The sequence below is a fragment of the Syngnathoides biaculeatus genome, chromosome 10 (genome assembly GCF_019802595.1).
Source record: "Syngnathoides biaculeatus isolate LvHL_M chromosome 10, ASM1980259v1, whole genome shotgun sequence".
NCBI lineage: Eukaryota > Metazoa > Chordata > Actinopteri > Syngnathiformes > Syngnathidae > Syngnathoides > Syngnathoides biaculeatus.
Window position 1 is genome coordinate 25,271,680 of NC_084649.1, and position 15,373 is coordinate 25,287,052.

Genomic DNA, 15,373 nt, shown 5'->3' on the forward strand with positions numbered 1-15,373 from the left:
CCTGGAGAGGTGGTTCCGGGCACGTCCCACCGGAAAGAGACTCTGAGGACGACCGGGACACGCTGGAGATACTATGTCTCTCGGCTGGCTCGGGAACGCCTCGGGATCCCTCCGGAAGAGCTGAAAGAAGTGGCTGGGGAAAGGGAAGTCTGGGAATCCCTGCTGAATCGACCTCCCCCGCGACACGACCCGGAAAAGCGGTTGATAATGGATGGTTAGATGGATATGAAGAAACACCCAAAGACATTCCCAACCACCTCACGGGAGAGGTGAAGGTATCACCATCCGCACTTGAAAGAAATATGGAGTCCGTACCACAAGATGCAAAACACTCCTCGGCAAAAACTATCAGAAGGCCAGATTGGAAGTACAGAGACTAGTCACGAAAGTTTTGGAATAAAGTTCGAGAGAATCTGACGAGACCAAAGTGATGGAAAGGCCAAAGTATGGTGAAAGAAATGATCTGCTCATGATCCAAAACTCACGTTGTAGGTAACGTCACGGCTTGGGCTTGCGTGCCTGCTTCTGGAGTGGACTCGCCAGTCTTTACTGATCATGTGACTCATGATTGTCGCAGTCGAATAAATTCTTTAGTCTACGGAAACATTTTCTCTGGCAATTTCAAGAAAAAGCTAATCGGGAGAAGCTTTATGATGTACACTTGAACTCTTTGGAGGTTCCACAAGGTTTAGTTTTAGGGCCGGTGCATTTCACTTTGTAACTGCTGTCCATTTTGAGTAAGCATGGAAATTCCTTCTATTTAATAGAAAGATGCTTTCTCCTTCCAACCTTTCTGAACCAAGTTTAGTTTTCAGTTGGAAAGTTTTTTTCAAAATGGATTGCACCACCACCGTATTTGTTTATTCTTCTAACTACGGTGGTGCCCTGACATACGAGTTCCTCAATTGACGAGGTTTTCAAGATATGAGCAATCACTGAATCATTTGTTTTTGTCCTGAGATGCGAGGACATTTTGAGAATACAAGTGCGCTTCAAAATATTGAATCTGATGTGGATATCTTTTATTTTTTGAAATAGATAAAGTTTTCAGTGTGGTTTAATGATTTTTTTCAAAATGTCTAAGTAATTTTTTTCATGATTTAAAAATTATTTCAATGGATTTTTATTCTTAATGTGTTTTTAACATTTACATTTTTCCTGTAAATGTTTGGAAAAATACATTTTCTTGACTATGGATTAAAAACATGAATGCTTCTTTTCAAATATCTTGAGGAGTTTTTAAAATTGAAGTTTGTGTATTTTTAAAAATATTTTTTAATATTTAGGTTAGGGTTACATGTATTTTAAGTGTATTTATTCCCGTGTTGATAAAGTTGAATACATTTTCTTTTGACTGTATGAAACATTGTTTTCCAAATTCATTGAAATCTATTTTTTTTATTAACTTAATGTGGATTTTGTTTTCTTTTCAAGTATGGATTTAGCGATGTAAATTTTTTTTTTTTTTTGTCCGTCCGTCCCCCCCCAGACAGACACGTCACCCGCGCCCGGCGGGCCTTACGGACGTCAGTCGAAGTAGAACTGCTCGACTTGAGCTCGCTTTTCGACGACTCCCTCCGTCAACAGGAAACCCGACACCGGCAGCGGTTTTCAGAACCAATTGTGAGAAACGCAGCGCTGGAAGTCTCCCAAACTTGAATTCACCCGTTCGCGAAATTCATTCATCATCGTCGTCGTCGTCGTCGTCAGACCTCTTCCTCCTCTCGCTTGACAGTAACAGTGTTGTGCGATCTAATTGAGCGCAGATGGTCTGGCAGCACAATGGACGATGACCACATGTACTGTACACGATACACTGCAAGTACAGTGAGGACACGCCCTTCTCCGCAGCAGCTGTGGAGTATCCTGTAAGTCTGACTTCCCTTATTAAAACACTTTTTTTTTTTTTTTTTTTAATAGGCATTAAACATTGTGTGTAATGTGGGCCCGGATGTGCGTGGGTAGGCGATTGCTGTATTGCAATGGATTTTAATTGGAAGCAAAACTGGACCTGAAACCAGACCAGGCAGGGTTGGACCTCGTTTCACTTTTGATTGAATCTAGAGATGTTTTTCCTCCTTTAAACGAATGCTATACTGCCACTTACTGTTTGTCGACGTGTATAGCAGGTGGAAGAACGCTACACTCGGAACCCGTACAAATCGAGTCAATCTCTTTTATTGATCATATTCCGTGACCATCATACATTTGAACTGTAGGCAATGGCAAAGCGGATTAAACGTGTGTGTGTGTGTGTGTGGTGTGTCCCAGTCATAAATACAAATAAAGCGACTGAGCTCAAGCAAACAAAGGTCATATTTACACATTTTTCCTACTGGAACGCCGCATTTATTTATTTTTTTTCTTCCTGATCTCTGAACATTTCCGTGAGCCATTTAACAGATGAGTGTATAGTTCAGTGGAAATCCGGCCTCCATCTTGAATCGTCAGTTCAACTAAATCATCATAAAATCCCAGCATTGACTTCAATTTAGCCTGATCAAATCTTTCCCGACATTCCAAGAAGAAGGTGAAGAAGGCATAGGTGGAGGAAGAGAGCAAGGGGGGGGGGGGCAGAAGAGTCAGTTGGACTCTCGTTTGTCCATGTTGACACCCAAAGGATGTTTTCTTTTCTTTTCTCTCTTTTTTTTGTGGCCAGCTTTACTTGGACACCTTTTTCATCCGCTGGTCGAGCGTGGCGAAGTTCTCCTCGATGGCCGCCAGGTTTTCCTTCATCGTCATCTGGACCTGACGAGGGAAGAGGGGGAGGAGGTCGTGAGGAAGAGAAACTTTTGGATCGCCGACACGAGAGCCGTACGTATGTCCGATATTGACCGTTGCTGTCAAAAAGTAAAATAAACTATTAGGTGCTGGTTGAACCGTCACCATCACAAAACCTCGATTAACCAGACATGTGATTTGAATGAATGGGGGGGAAAAAAAAAAAAAAAAAAAAAAAATTTGCCCGGGGTCTCGGAGCTGCAAGCATGATCGAAGAATGATAACGTGCAACTTTTATAAAATATATCTATACATAAATGGCATTCTGTTTTCAAAATGTACACAATATAATCCTTCATTATTTAGGTGCATACCTTTACCCCCAAAAATTACAAATTCAACTAACTACTAAATTGAATTCATATTTGCATCATGGCATGCAAGCGTGCTCTCATAGCGTGGATATCGTATTTTTTCAAAAACGTTTTAATTTCTTGTAAATGATTGAAACGCATGAATTTGACAATTATTAACATCGCGTCATTAGTAAATATACAGCCATTTTTTTTTTTTTTACAATTAATTGCTTCTGAACTCTCACCTCGTTATTGTGGCGGTCGATCGATTTTGCGAATGAAGCCGCTTAACAGCGTGGCAACTTCTTTCTTTTAACCGTATCGACGATTCCTCATTCCATCCAAACGTATTTATCAACTTCTTTCACTCGAGAGGCGTCTTTCCTCTTGAGCACCGCCATCGTGTCCACTTGAAAATGCCCCCATTAACCGCTTCATATACAACAAGCGTTTTCATTGGTCAGGAGAAACACATTCAACCAATCGACAAACGTGTATCTAATCCTCCACCTCGCTTGCAAAAGTCGGACCGGAATATGAACGAGTGTCAATTCTGGCACGGGTTACGGTCGGAATATTGCAGAAAAATTTAGATTTTTTTTTTTTTTCCTCATCAAAGCAATTTAAAAAGATGGAATTCCGCCTATAAACGGAAAAATCACATGTCTGTAAACTGTGCACAAGCGTTTTAAGTCCCAATTTGAGGGTTCCACTGCGGTATTGCCGACGCAGCCTTTACCTGTGTCAGCAGGGTGTTGTTGTCCTTCAGAGAGTTGTTGATCATCTGCTGAGTGGTGTCCAGATGTGTGAGCAGTTGACCAAACTGCATCGCTGTGCGACACACCCAAAAATCTTAATCTGAGATCAGTTTTTAACGGCTTCTATCCAAAACACAGCAAGCGCTGTGACCGTGTTCGTTGAAATTAAAAGGACATTGAGCAATTCCACCCCCCCAGAAGACACCCACATTTTTGTTTGATAACAGCACTCTATAAAAATGGGAAGAAATCTTTAAAATTGAATGTAAAACGTTCAACAGATTGTGTATCGTGATTTAATGCTGCAATCCAATTTAGTGCGTGTACTTCGTGTGTTAAACATTGGTAGGCAGGAAAATGCTGTCGAATCGTGCAGACCAACAAGGAATAAACTTCATCTCAAACTACTCTGTAAGTTCCTGTGAAAGCACCGGCATTTTTTCCCCACACGCTTTCAACCCTGCGGGTACCGTGGCTCGCTAGCGCCTTGGAAATATTCCGCGTAATTTTGAATTTGTCACCTTGCTCGTGCAGCTCCTTGACCGTGACCAGCCTCTGGACCACCTGAGGCACCGAGGTGGACACGGCCTCCCACTTCTGCACCGTGTCGTACAGCTGCGACAGCTACGGACACACGAAAGTGTCACCAAAATCAGCAAAACCTCGACTTGCGTGCGAGTCGATCCAAAGCCGAGCGCGGACTAACCTTGTTTTGTGCGTCGGCGTCCTCGATGGCCGTTTTGTGTTTGGCGATCTCGTTCATCTTCCCGAGCACGCTCTTAAAAGGGAGGAATACAATCAAATTGTACTCGTGTATGTGAACGCCCTGTCAAAACATTCTCACCGAACAGAGCGGAACCCTCCAAGTCAAATAACATGAAAATAATTATATTTTCTTGTGCCTTTGCGAGTCTATTTTTTAAAAACGTACCATAATTTTCGGCCAATAAGCCGCGACTTTTTTCCACCCGCTTTCAACCATGCTGTTTATGCGGTGATGTGGCTAATTTGTGCACTTTTTCCTAACGGCTGCAAGGTGAGAGTGAGACCGGTGGAATATATGTGCCGAGGAAGTGACTTTTACCGGCCCGGCCCTGTTAGCGCTGCGCAAGCGTGTTTACTGCTGTATCTCAGTGATTTTTACCGGTATGTTTTTTTTTTTTCCTTAAACCGGCCCCGTTAGCACAGCTTTAGCGTTACCACACTACAATGATGAATAATTTTGATTGAAAAAAAGAAAAAAAAAAAAAATCAGTATGTTTGTATATAATACATAAGTCACTGACGTCTACAATACCATCAAAGATTTATTTGGGGTTACTAATAAACGTCCCCAACTATGAGGTTTATCTCGGATTTATTTTTAGTTCCCCTCTCGGAAAAATTGAAATCGAGTTTTACAGGGTTATGTGAAAATAATGATAAAAATAATAATAATGGTTTATCTTGATATTTTCAATCACAACAACCTGGGATTTGAACAGTGGATATAAAAGAAAAAAAAAAAAATGGAGGATTAACTTTTTGTGAATTATATCTGTCCATTAAAGTTTGCACCCCCCCGCTGCACGGCGTACCTGCAGCCTGGCCTCCACCTGGTCCAAAGTAGCCGAGTCCAGCGCGCTGACCCTGGCCTGGAGGAGTTCCAATGTATCCTGAAGCAAAAAAAAAAAAACAGGTCTGACTTAAGGGAATATAGAGTAAAGTACATGACAGGAAGTGATGTCGTCTCTGTGGCGCGACCTCGTTCTTTGGTCGGTGACGACGGCGTTAAGTGGACGACTCACCGTCAGACTGACTCCTTGCATGCCGGCGCTCAGAGGACCCTGCGGTGGAGGACAGAATTACGTTAAAACGCGTTCAAATCAATCAAGGTTATGTATCCATAGCAACAGGAACGCGACTACACTTTGCGCGTGAGGTCTGTCGAGAGGGGAAGCAGACGTATACCTGCTTGTCTGATGCCGAGCCGACAGCCATCTCCAGGTCGGCCAGACGCTTCTCCAATTCTGCCATCTACAGAGAGAACAAAGTAGAGCAAATACAAACACTTCAGCGCCGCCTGCACAGCAAAATTGTTTTTTTTCTTTTAATGGGTGATTCTCAAAGTGTGCTGACGAGCATGAGCGGTGCATAAAATTATTACTGGATTAAATTTCAATTGTACAGTGGCTTAAAAAAATAAGAAATCAAAGCATTTCACCCTTAACTGTACGGTGTCTTGATTCCAGTATTTGTGTAGTATAGCGTTTCATTCTCAACTGCAATTCCTTTGCATTTCAACTTTTGTAACAATTTGCTACATTTTCCATTCTCTTAGGTAACATCACGGATTCTTGAGATAAAAGACTTTAAATATCCATTTTCAGCCCACCCGGCAGCTTATGTCTTTGACAGCAGATCATGAGGACCACTGGAAATGCTTTACAAAAATGAGTTATGAAATGAGTTACAAAGTCAGGGGACAAAAAAAAAGGCTAAAAGAAAGGCTAACATGGCCGTTGTATAAGGTAAGGAGGTCGGTGTCAAACATACTTTGAACTCCATACCCGAGACATTGCTGCCATCTAGGGGTACACACACCACAGTGCGTTTTGTAGGAAAAGCGTTAAAGTTTAAAGCACACGGGAGAGGTAAAACTACACAAAGTTTTTTCTCACAGGTTTTAAGTTATTGTGGATGAGTCCAGGAAGACATCCTCTGCAATAAAAATGGGGGTTCACTAGATCGTCATTATTTTTATTTTTTGCTAACCTTGGCAGACTCCTTGAACTTCTCCTGCTCGGGTCTGCTGTGCAGCTCGTACAGGACCACTCCGTCCGGGGCCTTGGCCGACGCCGGCGCCTTGCCGTCTCCCGCGGAGCAGCTGCGACTGCCCTTGGCCGCCTCGAGCTGCGTGAGCAGCCGCCTGGGGAAGCAGATGGGGCCAAATGGTTACATGGGAGTGGGGGGGGGGGAACGACATCCACTTCACTGAAAAGTGAGTTTGGTGCTTCTTGCGGCACAATATATATATATTTTTTTTAATATAATTAATGACTTAATTCTCGGCGGGGCGTCGATGTAGGGCGGCTCACCTGGCCAGCGCTCCGTCCGGATCCGCCAGGTTGATGTGCGCCTGCGGTCCCAGCAGCGAGTCAAGGTGAGCCGAAACCAGATGCTGCTTGAGCTGGGCCGCCTGCTGCGCGAGGACGACCGGGGTCAGCCGCTCCTCCGCGTTGCTTTCCTTTGTGATGGCCTGGCGGTGTAGTCGACATTGTAATAACAGTGTAAGGAAGTAACCAGTAAGTGATCACAGTTCAAAGTGTGTGTGTGAGAGGTTACCTGGATGGTGTCCACCTCCTGACAGAGCTCCTGGATCTCGTTCACCAGCCGTTGATATTTCTGCTGGGGTGTCTCCTTGACACCGCAGCCCTCTCCGAGCTGCACCACAAAAATGGAACCACGCAGAAAAGAAGTTTGCAAAGGGGTGGAATTCTCTGCTGGGTGAATTTCTATGGGATGTTAAGCTGGGGACTGTTTAAGTATTATATCGAAACATAAATATTGACATTTTAATTTGTTGTGCACATCCAGGCTAAAGAAAAAAAAATTATAAGGCATGAATAGGATTTGTCCCGCGACTCTAGTGAGAATCAGTGATACAGAAAATGGATGGATCAATGGAAGCGGTGCATTCTTCCATCTGGGCAAATGATCCCTGTGAAACGACAAGGCAGAGGTTTCATCTCAACCTTTTCTTTGAAATGAAATATTCAGGTTATCTGATTCATCGTTTCAACCCTACAAATCATTTCTATTGTCATTGAAGAACAAAAACATGAATATTAAGTACGAGCCACTCCCTCCTCGACCCAACCAATTAAAAAAAAAATGCACCCTTACCCAAAAATACCAACAAAGTCACATTCACATAGCAAAAACTCAGAATCTTACCAGAAACTTCTGGTCAAAAATAATACAGAATACTTAAAATTATGATTCAGTGCTGAAAAAGTAATCATTTTTTAAACAATTCCACCTGAAATTAGTGGAACAAAAAACTCACAAAGACTCATCTGTGCATTCAATGGAGAAATTTGCATGAAATATGCTTGTTTTACGCAGATTACCCTAAAATGTATTTTCCCCCATCTATAGAGCTCGTGCACGTGACGTCACCATTTTGCCGGTCAAACAGAGCTGCTCGACATTGTGGGAGAAATTGAACTGGAGGAGAATATTTACAATAGCCGAGACCTGTTGTGCTGTTGGTTGTCACAACAGACGAGACAGATATTCAAAGAGGTCATTCGATGGAATACCGGCTGAAAAGACCAAAAAAAGATCGATGGATTTCGGAAATTAAACGTGATGGATGATGCCCGACCAACCAACCAACCAACCAACCAACCAACCAACCCCCCCACACTTCGTTTCAGGTCGGAATTATTCTGAAGATCAAATTACCAAAAAGTACTCTGTTGCAGAGGTTTACGGACGTTAAGTGTGACCGCAATCCCTTCCGTCCACACGTTCCACGGAGATAACTCTGTCCTTTTTTTCCCCCCTCAATCATAGTTAATGAATGCGAGTTTGTGTTAAACCAGCGGTCATTTATTTAAATATTGCTATTTGTATTGAAGACTAGCTGAAAAGTTCGATGGATTCCGGCAAAGGTTAATGTGTGGGCGAACACCCTTCCGCGTTCACGAGCCGTCAAAACCGTCACTATGTGGGATTTATTCCTGATTGAGAAGAGATCCAGCAACAAAGTATTCATATGCGTCCAGACTTTTCTACGCTTTCAAACTCTTCCGCGTAAATCTCGACGATTTACTCACCAGATCCACGTGTAGATCCAGTTGTCCAAGACAAGCAGGCGCTAATTAACAGTCCAATTTCTTATCGGCGAAAACATCGACTTCGACATTAAATACGGCTCCTCTACGCCGAGTTCATCTAATTTTTCCACAGACCTTTGTTTATTTTCACCTTCTAAAATGTCTAATAATGTATATCGGACAAAACTCTGGGCGTCGTGCTACAAGACCGACCCAACCGACTTAGCATTGAGCAATGCTTAGCTTGACCGGCAATATGGAGACGTAAACAAAAGTCACGTGATTTTATGACGTAGGTACAGAACTTTCCAAATCCTGCTTTACTCCTAGTTTTTTGTGTGTGTAAGTTCCTCTTAACTAGCATGGAAAGCTTAGCTTCCGTCTGTTGGAATGCCTAATGCGCCCCGAACCGACTGTACTCACAATTTCAAATTCTCCAGACTCGTAGCCCACTCTTCTGCTTTTACTAATTCTGTCGGAGAAGTCTGCAAAGGAAAGCGAGGATGAGATGAAGGAAAAGGATCAAAAACGAAAACCGAAATCAAACGGCGGACTTTCGGATTCATTAAGTGGAACCTGACCCAGTCCTTTGGTGTTGACGTGCTTGTCCTTGAACTTGTCGTAGGCGGCGTTTGGGTTGACCACAATTCTCTCCACGCTGTCGCTGCACAGCTCCTCCTGTTATCGAGGGAAGAAAAAGACAACAACAAAAAAAGTCAGACGTGTGTCCACAGAAAATAAACATGCAGAGGGTCCTTTTTGAGGTTATCAACGGTGTGTAATGAACTACCGTTATTTTCGGCCTACAAGCTGCAAGTTTTTTCATACGCTTTCAACCCTGCGGTTTATGCGGTGATGCGGCTAATTTGTGCATTTTTTTCCCCATAACGGCCGCCAAGGGAGCTCTCGAGCGGAAAAGGTAAGAATGAGACCGGTGGAATTTATGTGCCGAGGAAGTGACTTTTACCGGCCCCGTTAGTGCTGCGCTAGCGTGTTGCTGCTGTGTTACTGGCATGTCTCAGTGATATTTACTGTTAATTTTATTTTAACCGGCCTTGTTACCGTTAGCGCGGCCCTAGCGTTAGCGCTGCTCTAGGGTTAAACTGTTTCTGTGTACCGTCGAAGTAAATATGTGTTTGAATGTCAGTTTCAATGTGGGCACTTGCGGCGTATGTATGTACCAAATGGAATTTCCTTTACAAATGTACTCTGTGAGGCTTATAACCAGGTGCACTCTGCAGGCCGAGAATTACGGTATTTTGTGGAGCACGGTAAGAATACATCGTACGTACTGTATGGCGTCCAATCCAATACATTTAGAAACAAACTTTTACATTTATGCCCAGGAAGTGTTTTCACAGCAACATACGGCTTCTTTTGTAAAACATCACATTTCATTTGACATTTAAATTCAGGTTACGTCTCCAACGTAGGAATGGAACTTTCTAACCGTTGTAAACCAAGGACCCCCTGTATTTTGAACATCAAGGAGAAAAAAATAAAGAATGTTAAAAAAATAGACTTGATCACCACCACCCAACAAAATGCCTCTAGACAGATTTCCCTTTCAAATTAAAATGATTGTCATAAATTAATCACAAGCGGATGGCAAAATTAAAACAATGTGAATTAGTTTGGGGCTAAATTCCTCGGTGATTTCAGTATGATTAAAAAGCAGCGCAGCACTAAAACTCATCTTCAACATGTTGAACTCATTATGAAGTCGTGGGACACCAAGTACACGACAGCATGTGAATGAAACAAAGAACCAAACGTGTTTGTAATTATGACGATGAAGTGAAGACTTTGGATTCAAACGGCGACAGACAAAAACAAACGAGGCGACACTAGAAAGGTTACACTGATGCAGGGTGGCGGGGGCGGAAACGAGGAAGGTTAGTCAGGCTCTTACCAGCTCCTTGGGTTTCCAAAGAGTTGTTAGAAAGAGCGTAAAAATGGTTGCCGGGTGGGAGAGAGAGACAACACATTAATGTGGTTATCATACACACACACACACAGCAGGATCATCTGACTGGGATCAGGGAAAGAAAATAAAGAAAGAAAAAGAAAGAAGTGAACGCTTCAGTGAAATCATCTTAGGATGACTCCAGATCTCTCTCTCTCTCTCTCTTCCCCCAGTTGTGACAAAGCGTGAGGTTTGTGGGGGGTGGTGGGGAAGAGAAGCGGGGCGGTTGGCGGGGTTGCATTGTTCCACTCTAATCGCACTACAAATGCATTATTATGGACAACCGACGTGTATCGGGGCACGCATCTGCATCATTTTCTCATGCATTTGCAAACGTAAAAGGCGCATCGCATCTGGATTTTCGTACGCTGCAGGTCCAGCTGACTAAATTCCAAATGAATGCGAATATCTGAGTCTATATCCATATACATTTCGTGTATAGATGCCTCAGTTGCATGTCAGTAACTCCACAAGTACGAAGACCAAGGAACAAACAATAATATACTGTATAAATAGTACATACATTAATTTAGCCTTGGTTAACTCTTCCACTATTGACGTAAAAATACATAGATTAAGTTATCCTCCACATTACTCCACTGGCCACTGTTTGCAATTTTTTTTAGGTCACGTTAGCGAGGTACATCTCATCTATGTGGTGGGGTTTTTTTTTTTTCTTCCCCCCCAAAACTGCTACGATGCATATTCCAAAAATGGCTTTCGAGCGGAGGGGGAATCTAAATAGTCACTTACTAGTACAGTCACTGTGATCTGACAGGCGCATATGCCCCCGCGCGCCATCACACTTGCACATCTACACAGTCGAGCACGAAAAATCACGCGCGTAAAATTTGTTACGAGTAGAAATACATACATCTTGAAAGACGTTGCTTATTTTGTGTAGTCTTGAACAATTGTTCGCTCTAAGCTGCGCAATTTTTTTTTTTTTTTTTTTTTTAACCCGGAAGCACACTGTCTCTTAACAACGAGGTGCTGCGAAGCCTACTTCTACTTCCTAGTTTCCCTGACACCACCCCGATCCGCTCTTAAAGGGGTATACTCATAATTACAAACAGAAAACACACCTGCAACTTTATATCTGCGGGCATGACTGACCACACCCGTACATTTTTCCAAACGTGAGTGACTGTACTACATGGGAACAATTTGAAATATCTTTCACGACACCAGTTCTGGAACGTTTCTGATACAGCCCGTAAAGTTCACGATACACTTTTAGTGGGAAAACACTTTTGTCACATCCCCGATATTAAGATAAAGTGCTATTAAGATGTAGAGCCCCGGAGGCTTTTAAACAGGCAAGTTAGTCAGGAGCGAGAAGCGACGTTAGCCATGAGGCAGCTGCGAGGGAGCGTGACCAGTTCGAGCGGGTGGAAACTTTTCAATACAACACTCTTTTCTTTGAACGCAGTTCATCCAGTTCCCTTCAAATCAACACAAGGGAAAAGTGGAACTTTGATTGGAAAACTCATGCAAGTAAAAGCACAGCACTGAAGCCCACTGGGAGTATAAAAATGTGGTCAATCTTACTTGTAAGAGCTACGGTCCGAGGAGAGGTGGGTTAGAGTCAAAACAACAAAGGGCATTGGGAGCGGGAAGGCCAACATGGAAGGGAAAATGCCAATTAGGGTTTGAGCTCTTCAATTTACAAGTCCAAACATTTGAAAATCGGTCCATTTACAGATTACGACCCCAACCGATCTCGTGGCGGTGAGAAACAACACAAAACTGTCGACCCACCATACAGAATTCATAACTTGAAAAAGACCCAAAAAGTTAGTGAGGCGCTTGACGAGGTGGATTTATTCAAATTCACAAACAAAAAACTAGATTTAAATTGTAATATATATTTTTAGTGTTTCTTTCAGGATACTGTGCTGCCCTGAATTAGAAATGTATATATATTTTTTTAAAGTAAAGTAAAATATTAGGCTTGAAAAAAAAAAAAAAAAAATTGGATGAAGTGCCCTGCACTTTGATAAATGATAACGATTGGAAAATAAGACCTGGATGCAATAACTCATTTCCAGTCAGAATCCCTTCACATTCATCAGATTGTCTCCATTTCATATGGAAACTATTGATTGTTTTTTTTTTCCCCCATGCAATATTTCTACAGAAGCATTTGTTTTATTTTATGACGAAACTGGGACCAAAAAAAAAAAAAACACACCCTAATATTATTATTATGTAAACTTATTTAGAACATGCAACTTACCGATTCAAACTGAGCCTGGTCATCTTCCGGCAGGTCACCCGTCTCGTAGACATCTGGCTCGTTAAAAGCCTATTTAAAAAAAAAAAAAAAAAAAATCATAATTATGGGGGAACAAAACAGCCGGACAGCAACATCTTTTAGCTTGGCCACGCCCCGGCTGATTCAAACACGATTTGTTTGCTCCTTTCCCCGTTTTTTTGGGCTTTGAGCGCACCACAAGTGAAGCATTTAACAGGTAAGATCTTCCCGTAATGTATTTATAATTAATAATAACCGTCCTAAAACAGCTGAGTCAAGGTTAGCAAACGCTCGTCCTGTTAGCCGAAGCTAGGCTAGCCGGCTAAGCGATAGCCACTTACAATTCCTGGTAAATTGGCGTATTTGGGGTCAGCCATTGTACGTGAGAGAGAAACGCGACAGTGACACAAGACGGACGACGGAGACAAAATGTTATTTTTAAGATTAACTGAGCCGAAATGTGAGAAAAGGCGACAAGCGGACGCTGATGTGTCCGGTGCCGTGAGCTGACAGCTTGTGCGTTCGGTTTATTGCACGCCAGGGCGCAAAGGCGGTGCTGTTGTTGCTGCGCCAACAAGTGTAAATGCGAAAGACGGGGTACCTTTGTGGTCAAATCAAACGCAAATCAGATTCTAGTCTTTTAGCGCGTGTCCGTGTTAAACCACAAACACAAATTTACGGATTTCATCATTAAACAATTAGCTGATGTCGATGGTCTGTATCAAAAGTCTGATTCAACATTTGTATAATTTTTTTCCCCGCTCATTAAAAGCAACACTGGCATTACTTTAGTCTGGTGTTGTAGCAGAAGTGGCCGCGTGATGGCGGTAAAGATCCACGCAAACTCCCGAAATCGCCCTGATTGACGCTCTTGGCTCATTTTCAGATTACGTCCATTAATACTTTGACATAATGCCACAACATTTGCTACGCTTGCACGTCTACGTAACAATATCCAGCAAAAGCCTTATTGAGCAATCCAGATAGTCCTTTGGATTTAACTGTCATGTTTAGAGTATTTATGATTTCTTTCTGTCATCTTTATTTGTTTCTGGAAAAGTGGAATAATATTGGGAAAAGACTGAATTTCCCTTAAATGAATGGACATGCCACCCCATAACCCCAGACTCTAAACGTTTTATTTATTTAACCGTATAAGCCAACTGACAAAATTATTCTCATTTGCATTACAGACCTTGTAGCAAATACACGAAATATATGCCGAGGAAAACAACAATGGGAATCGCCCCAGGTAGGAAAAAGCTGCAACGTTTTGAGTACGTTGAGATGTTTGATAACAATTTTGCAGACCAATACCAGTTTGAGTAATGCCTCTTAAGTACTCACCGATACCAATAGTGAGTACTGATACCTCCACTGACCTAAAAAAATAATAATAATAAAGACTGGATAGTGCATAAACATCGATTGGTTGAAGCCAGATGGCCGCCATCTTGGTCCTCCCCAAAACGTGTGGATGACCTGGTTTACAGGTTGGATTATGGTGGGGTTTTTGTCAAAGTTTGGCATGTAGAATTAAAACTAGTTGTGTGAGCTTGACATTTTTTTTCAGATGTGGTGACATGAAGAATTTTTAATTCGACTTGGTAAGCCAAAAAAGGCGAAGCGCAAAGGAAAGAGATAGAACACCGTGACTAGCAAGAAACCTTGCATATTACCTAGATCCCGATTTCTGTGACATGTTACTTTTTCCCAAAATGCGCTGTGAACCACTGTCATCATAACATAGCAAAAAACTAAGCATTTTTTTGGGGCATAAAAACATTAAATTTCAAGTCAATCAGTTCAATATGTTTTTGGAAATAAGGACTCGCAATACATGCTCAACACATTGTTCATTTGTTGTCTCTGCGACGTCCAATTTCAGACAGAAAATTTAAACTTGTTTCCTTGCATTTGAAAATCAAATTCAATTAGCAGAGTTCTGTATTATGAAATTCATCCAAAATTTCAAAGGAAAATGTGATTTCTTGCTTATCCACTGATGAAGTTTGGGAAAATATTGACATCGCTTTTTCGCGGAAAACCGTCGGCCTGTAAAGGTGAAGCAGAGAGTGAACAGTGAACAACAACAAAACTTTGTGCAAGTGAATTAAGCTCATCAGAAAATAATTTTTTTAAAAAAACCTTTACAAACAAACTTTAGCAGTGTCAAAGTAAATCTTTCCAACTTACCTGTTGAATATTTTCTCACAGCCACGAAACTGCCGATTGACGCACAGGTCGGCCTGCTTGTTTTGGGAGGATCAAGATGGCGACTTCAATGAGCCATCCAGTATTTTATTTTATTTTATTATTTTTTTTAGATCAGTGGATACCCCTACAGTACAGGAGTCGTTTTGATTTGGGCATGCAGGTTCGTCAATATGTCAAGGCAACGCAGTAGAGTGCCAAGGAGGATTTACTCAAAGTCAAATAATTTTCTCTTAAATATCGTTGACTGGGAAGAGAAGACTTTGCGAATTCCTGAT

General features: G+C 42.1%; 2 protein-coding genes across 2 annotated transcripts in view; one reads left to right on the forward strand and one right to left on the reverse strand.

Annotated features, from left to right (window-relative positions):
- Nucleotides 1-2,164: 2,164 nt before the first annotated feature.
- dctn2 (dynactin 2 (p50)) lies at nt 2,165-13,457 on the reverse strand. The gene is made up of 14 exons (XM_061831460.1): nt 13,223-13,457; nt 12,864-12,932; nt 9,240-9,336; nt 9,082-9,143; nt 7,160-7,258; nt 6,913-7,073; nt 6,590-6,743; nt 5,786-5,851; nt 5,623-5,661; nt 5,413-5,490; nt 4,542-4,613; nt 4,357-4,459; nt 3,817-3,908; nt 2,165-2,748 (listed from the first exon to the last, which is right to left on the reverse strand). The coding sequence occupies exons 1-14, from the start codon at nt 13,256-13,258 to the stop codon at nt 2,662-2,664; spliced, it is 1,215 nt and encodes a 404-aa protein (XP_061687444.1). The 5' UTR covers nt 13,259-13,457; the 3' UTR covers nt 2,165-2,661.
- Nucleotides 12,948-15,373, forward strand: part of LOC133506981 (kinesin heavy chain-like) — a 105,505-nt gene continuing 103,079 nt past the window's right edge. Inside the window, exons 1-2 of the mRNA XM_061831453.1 lie at nt 12,948-13,098; nt 14,075-14,133. The gene's annotated coding sequence lies outside the window, so the exon portion shown is untranslated. The remainder of the gene's footprint in view (nt 13,099-14,074; nt 14,134-15,373) is intronic.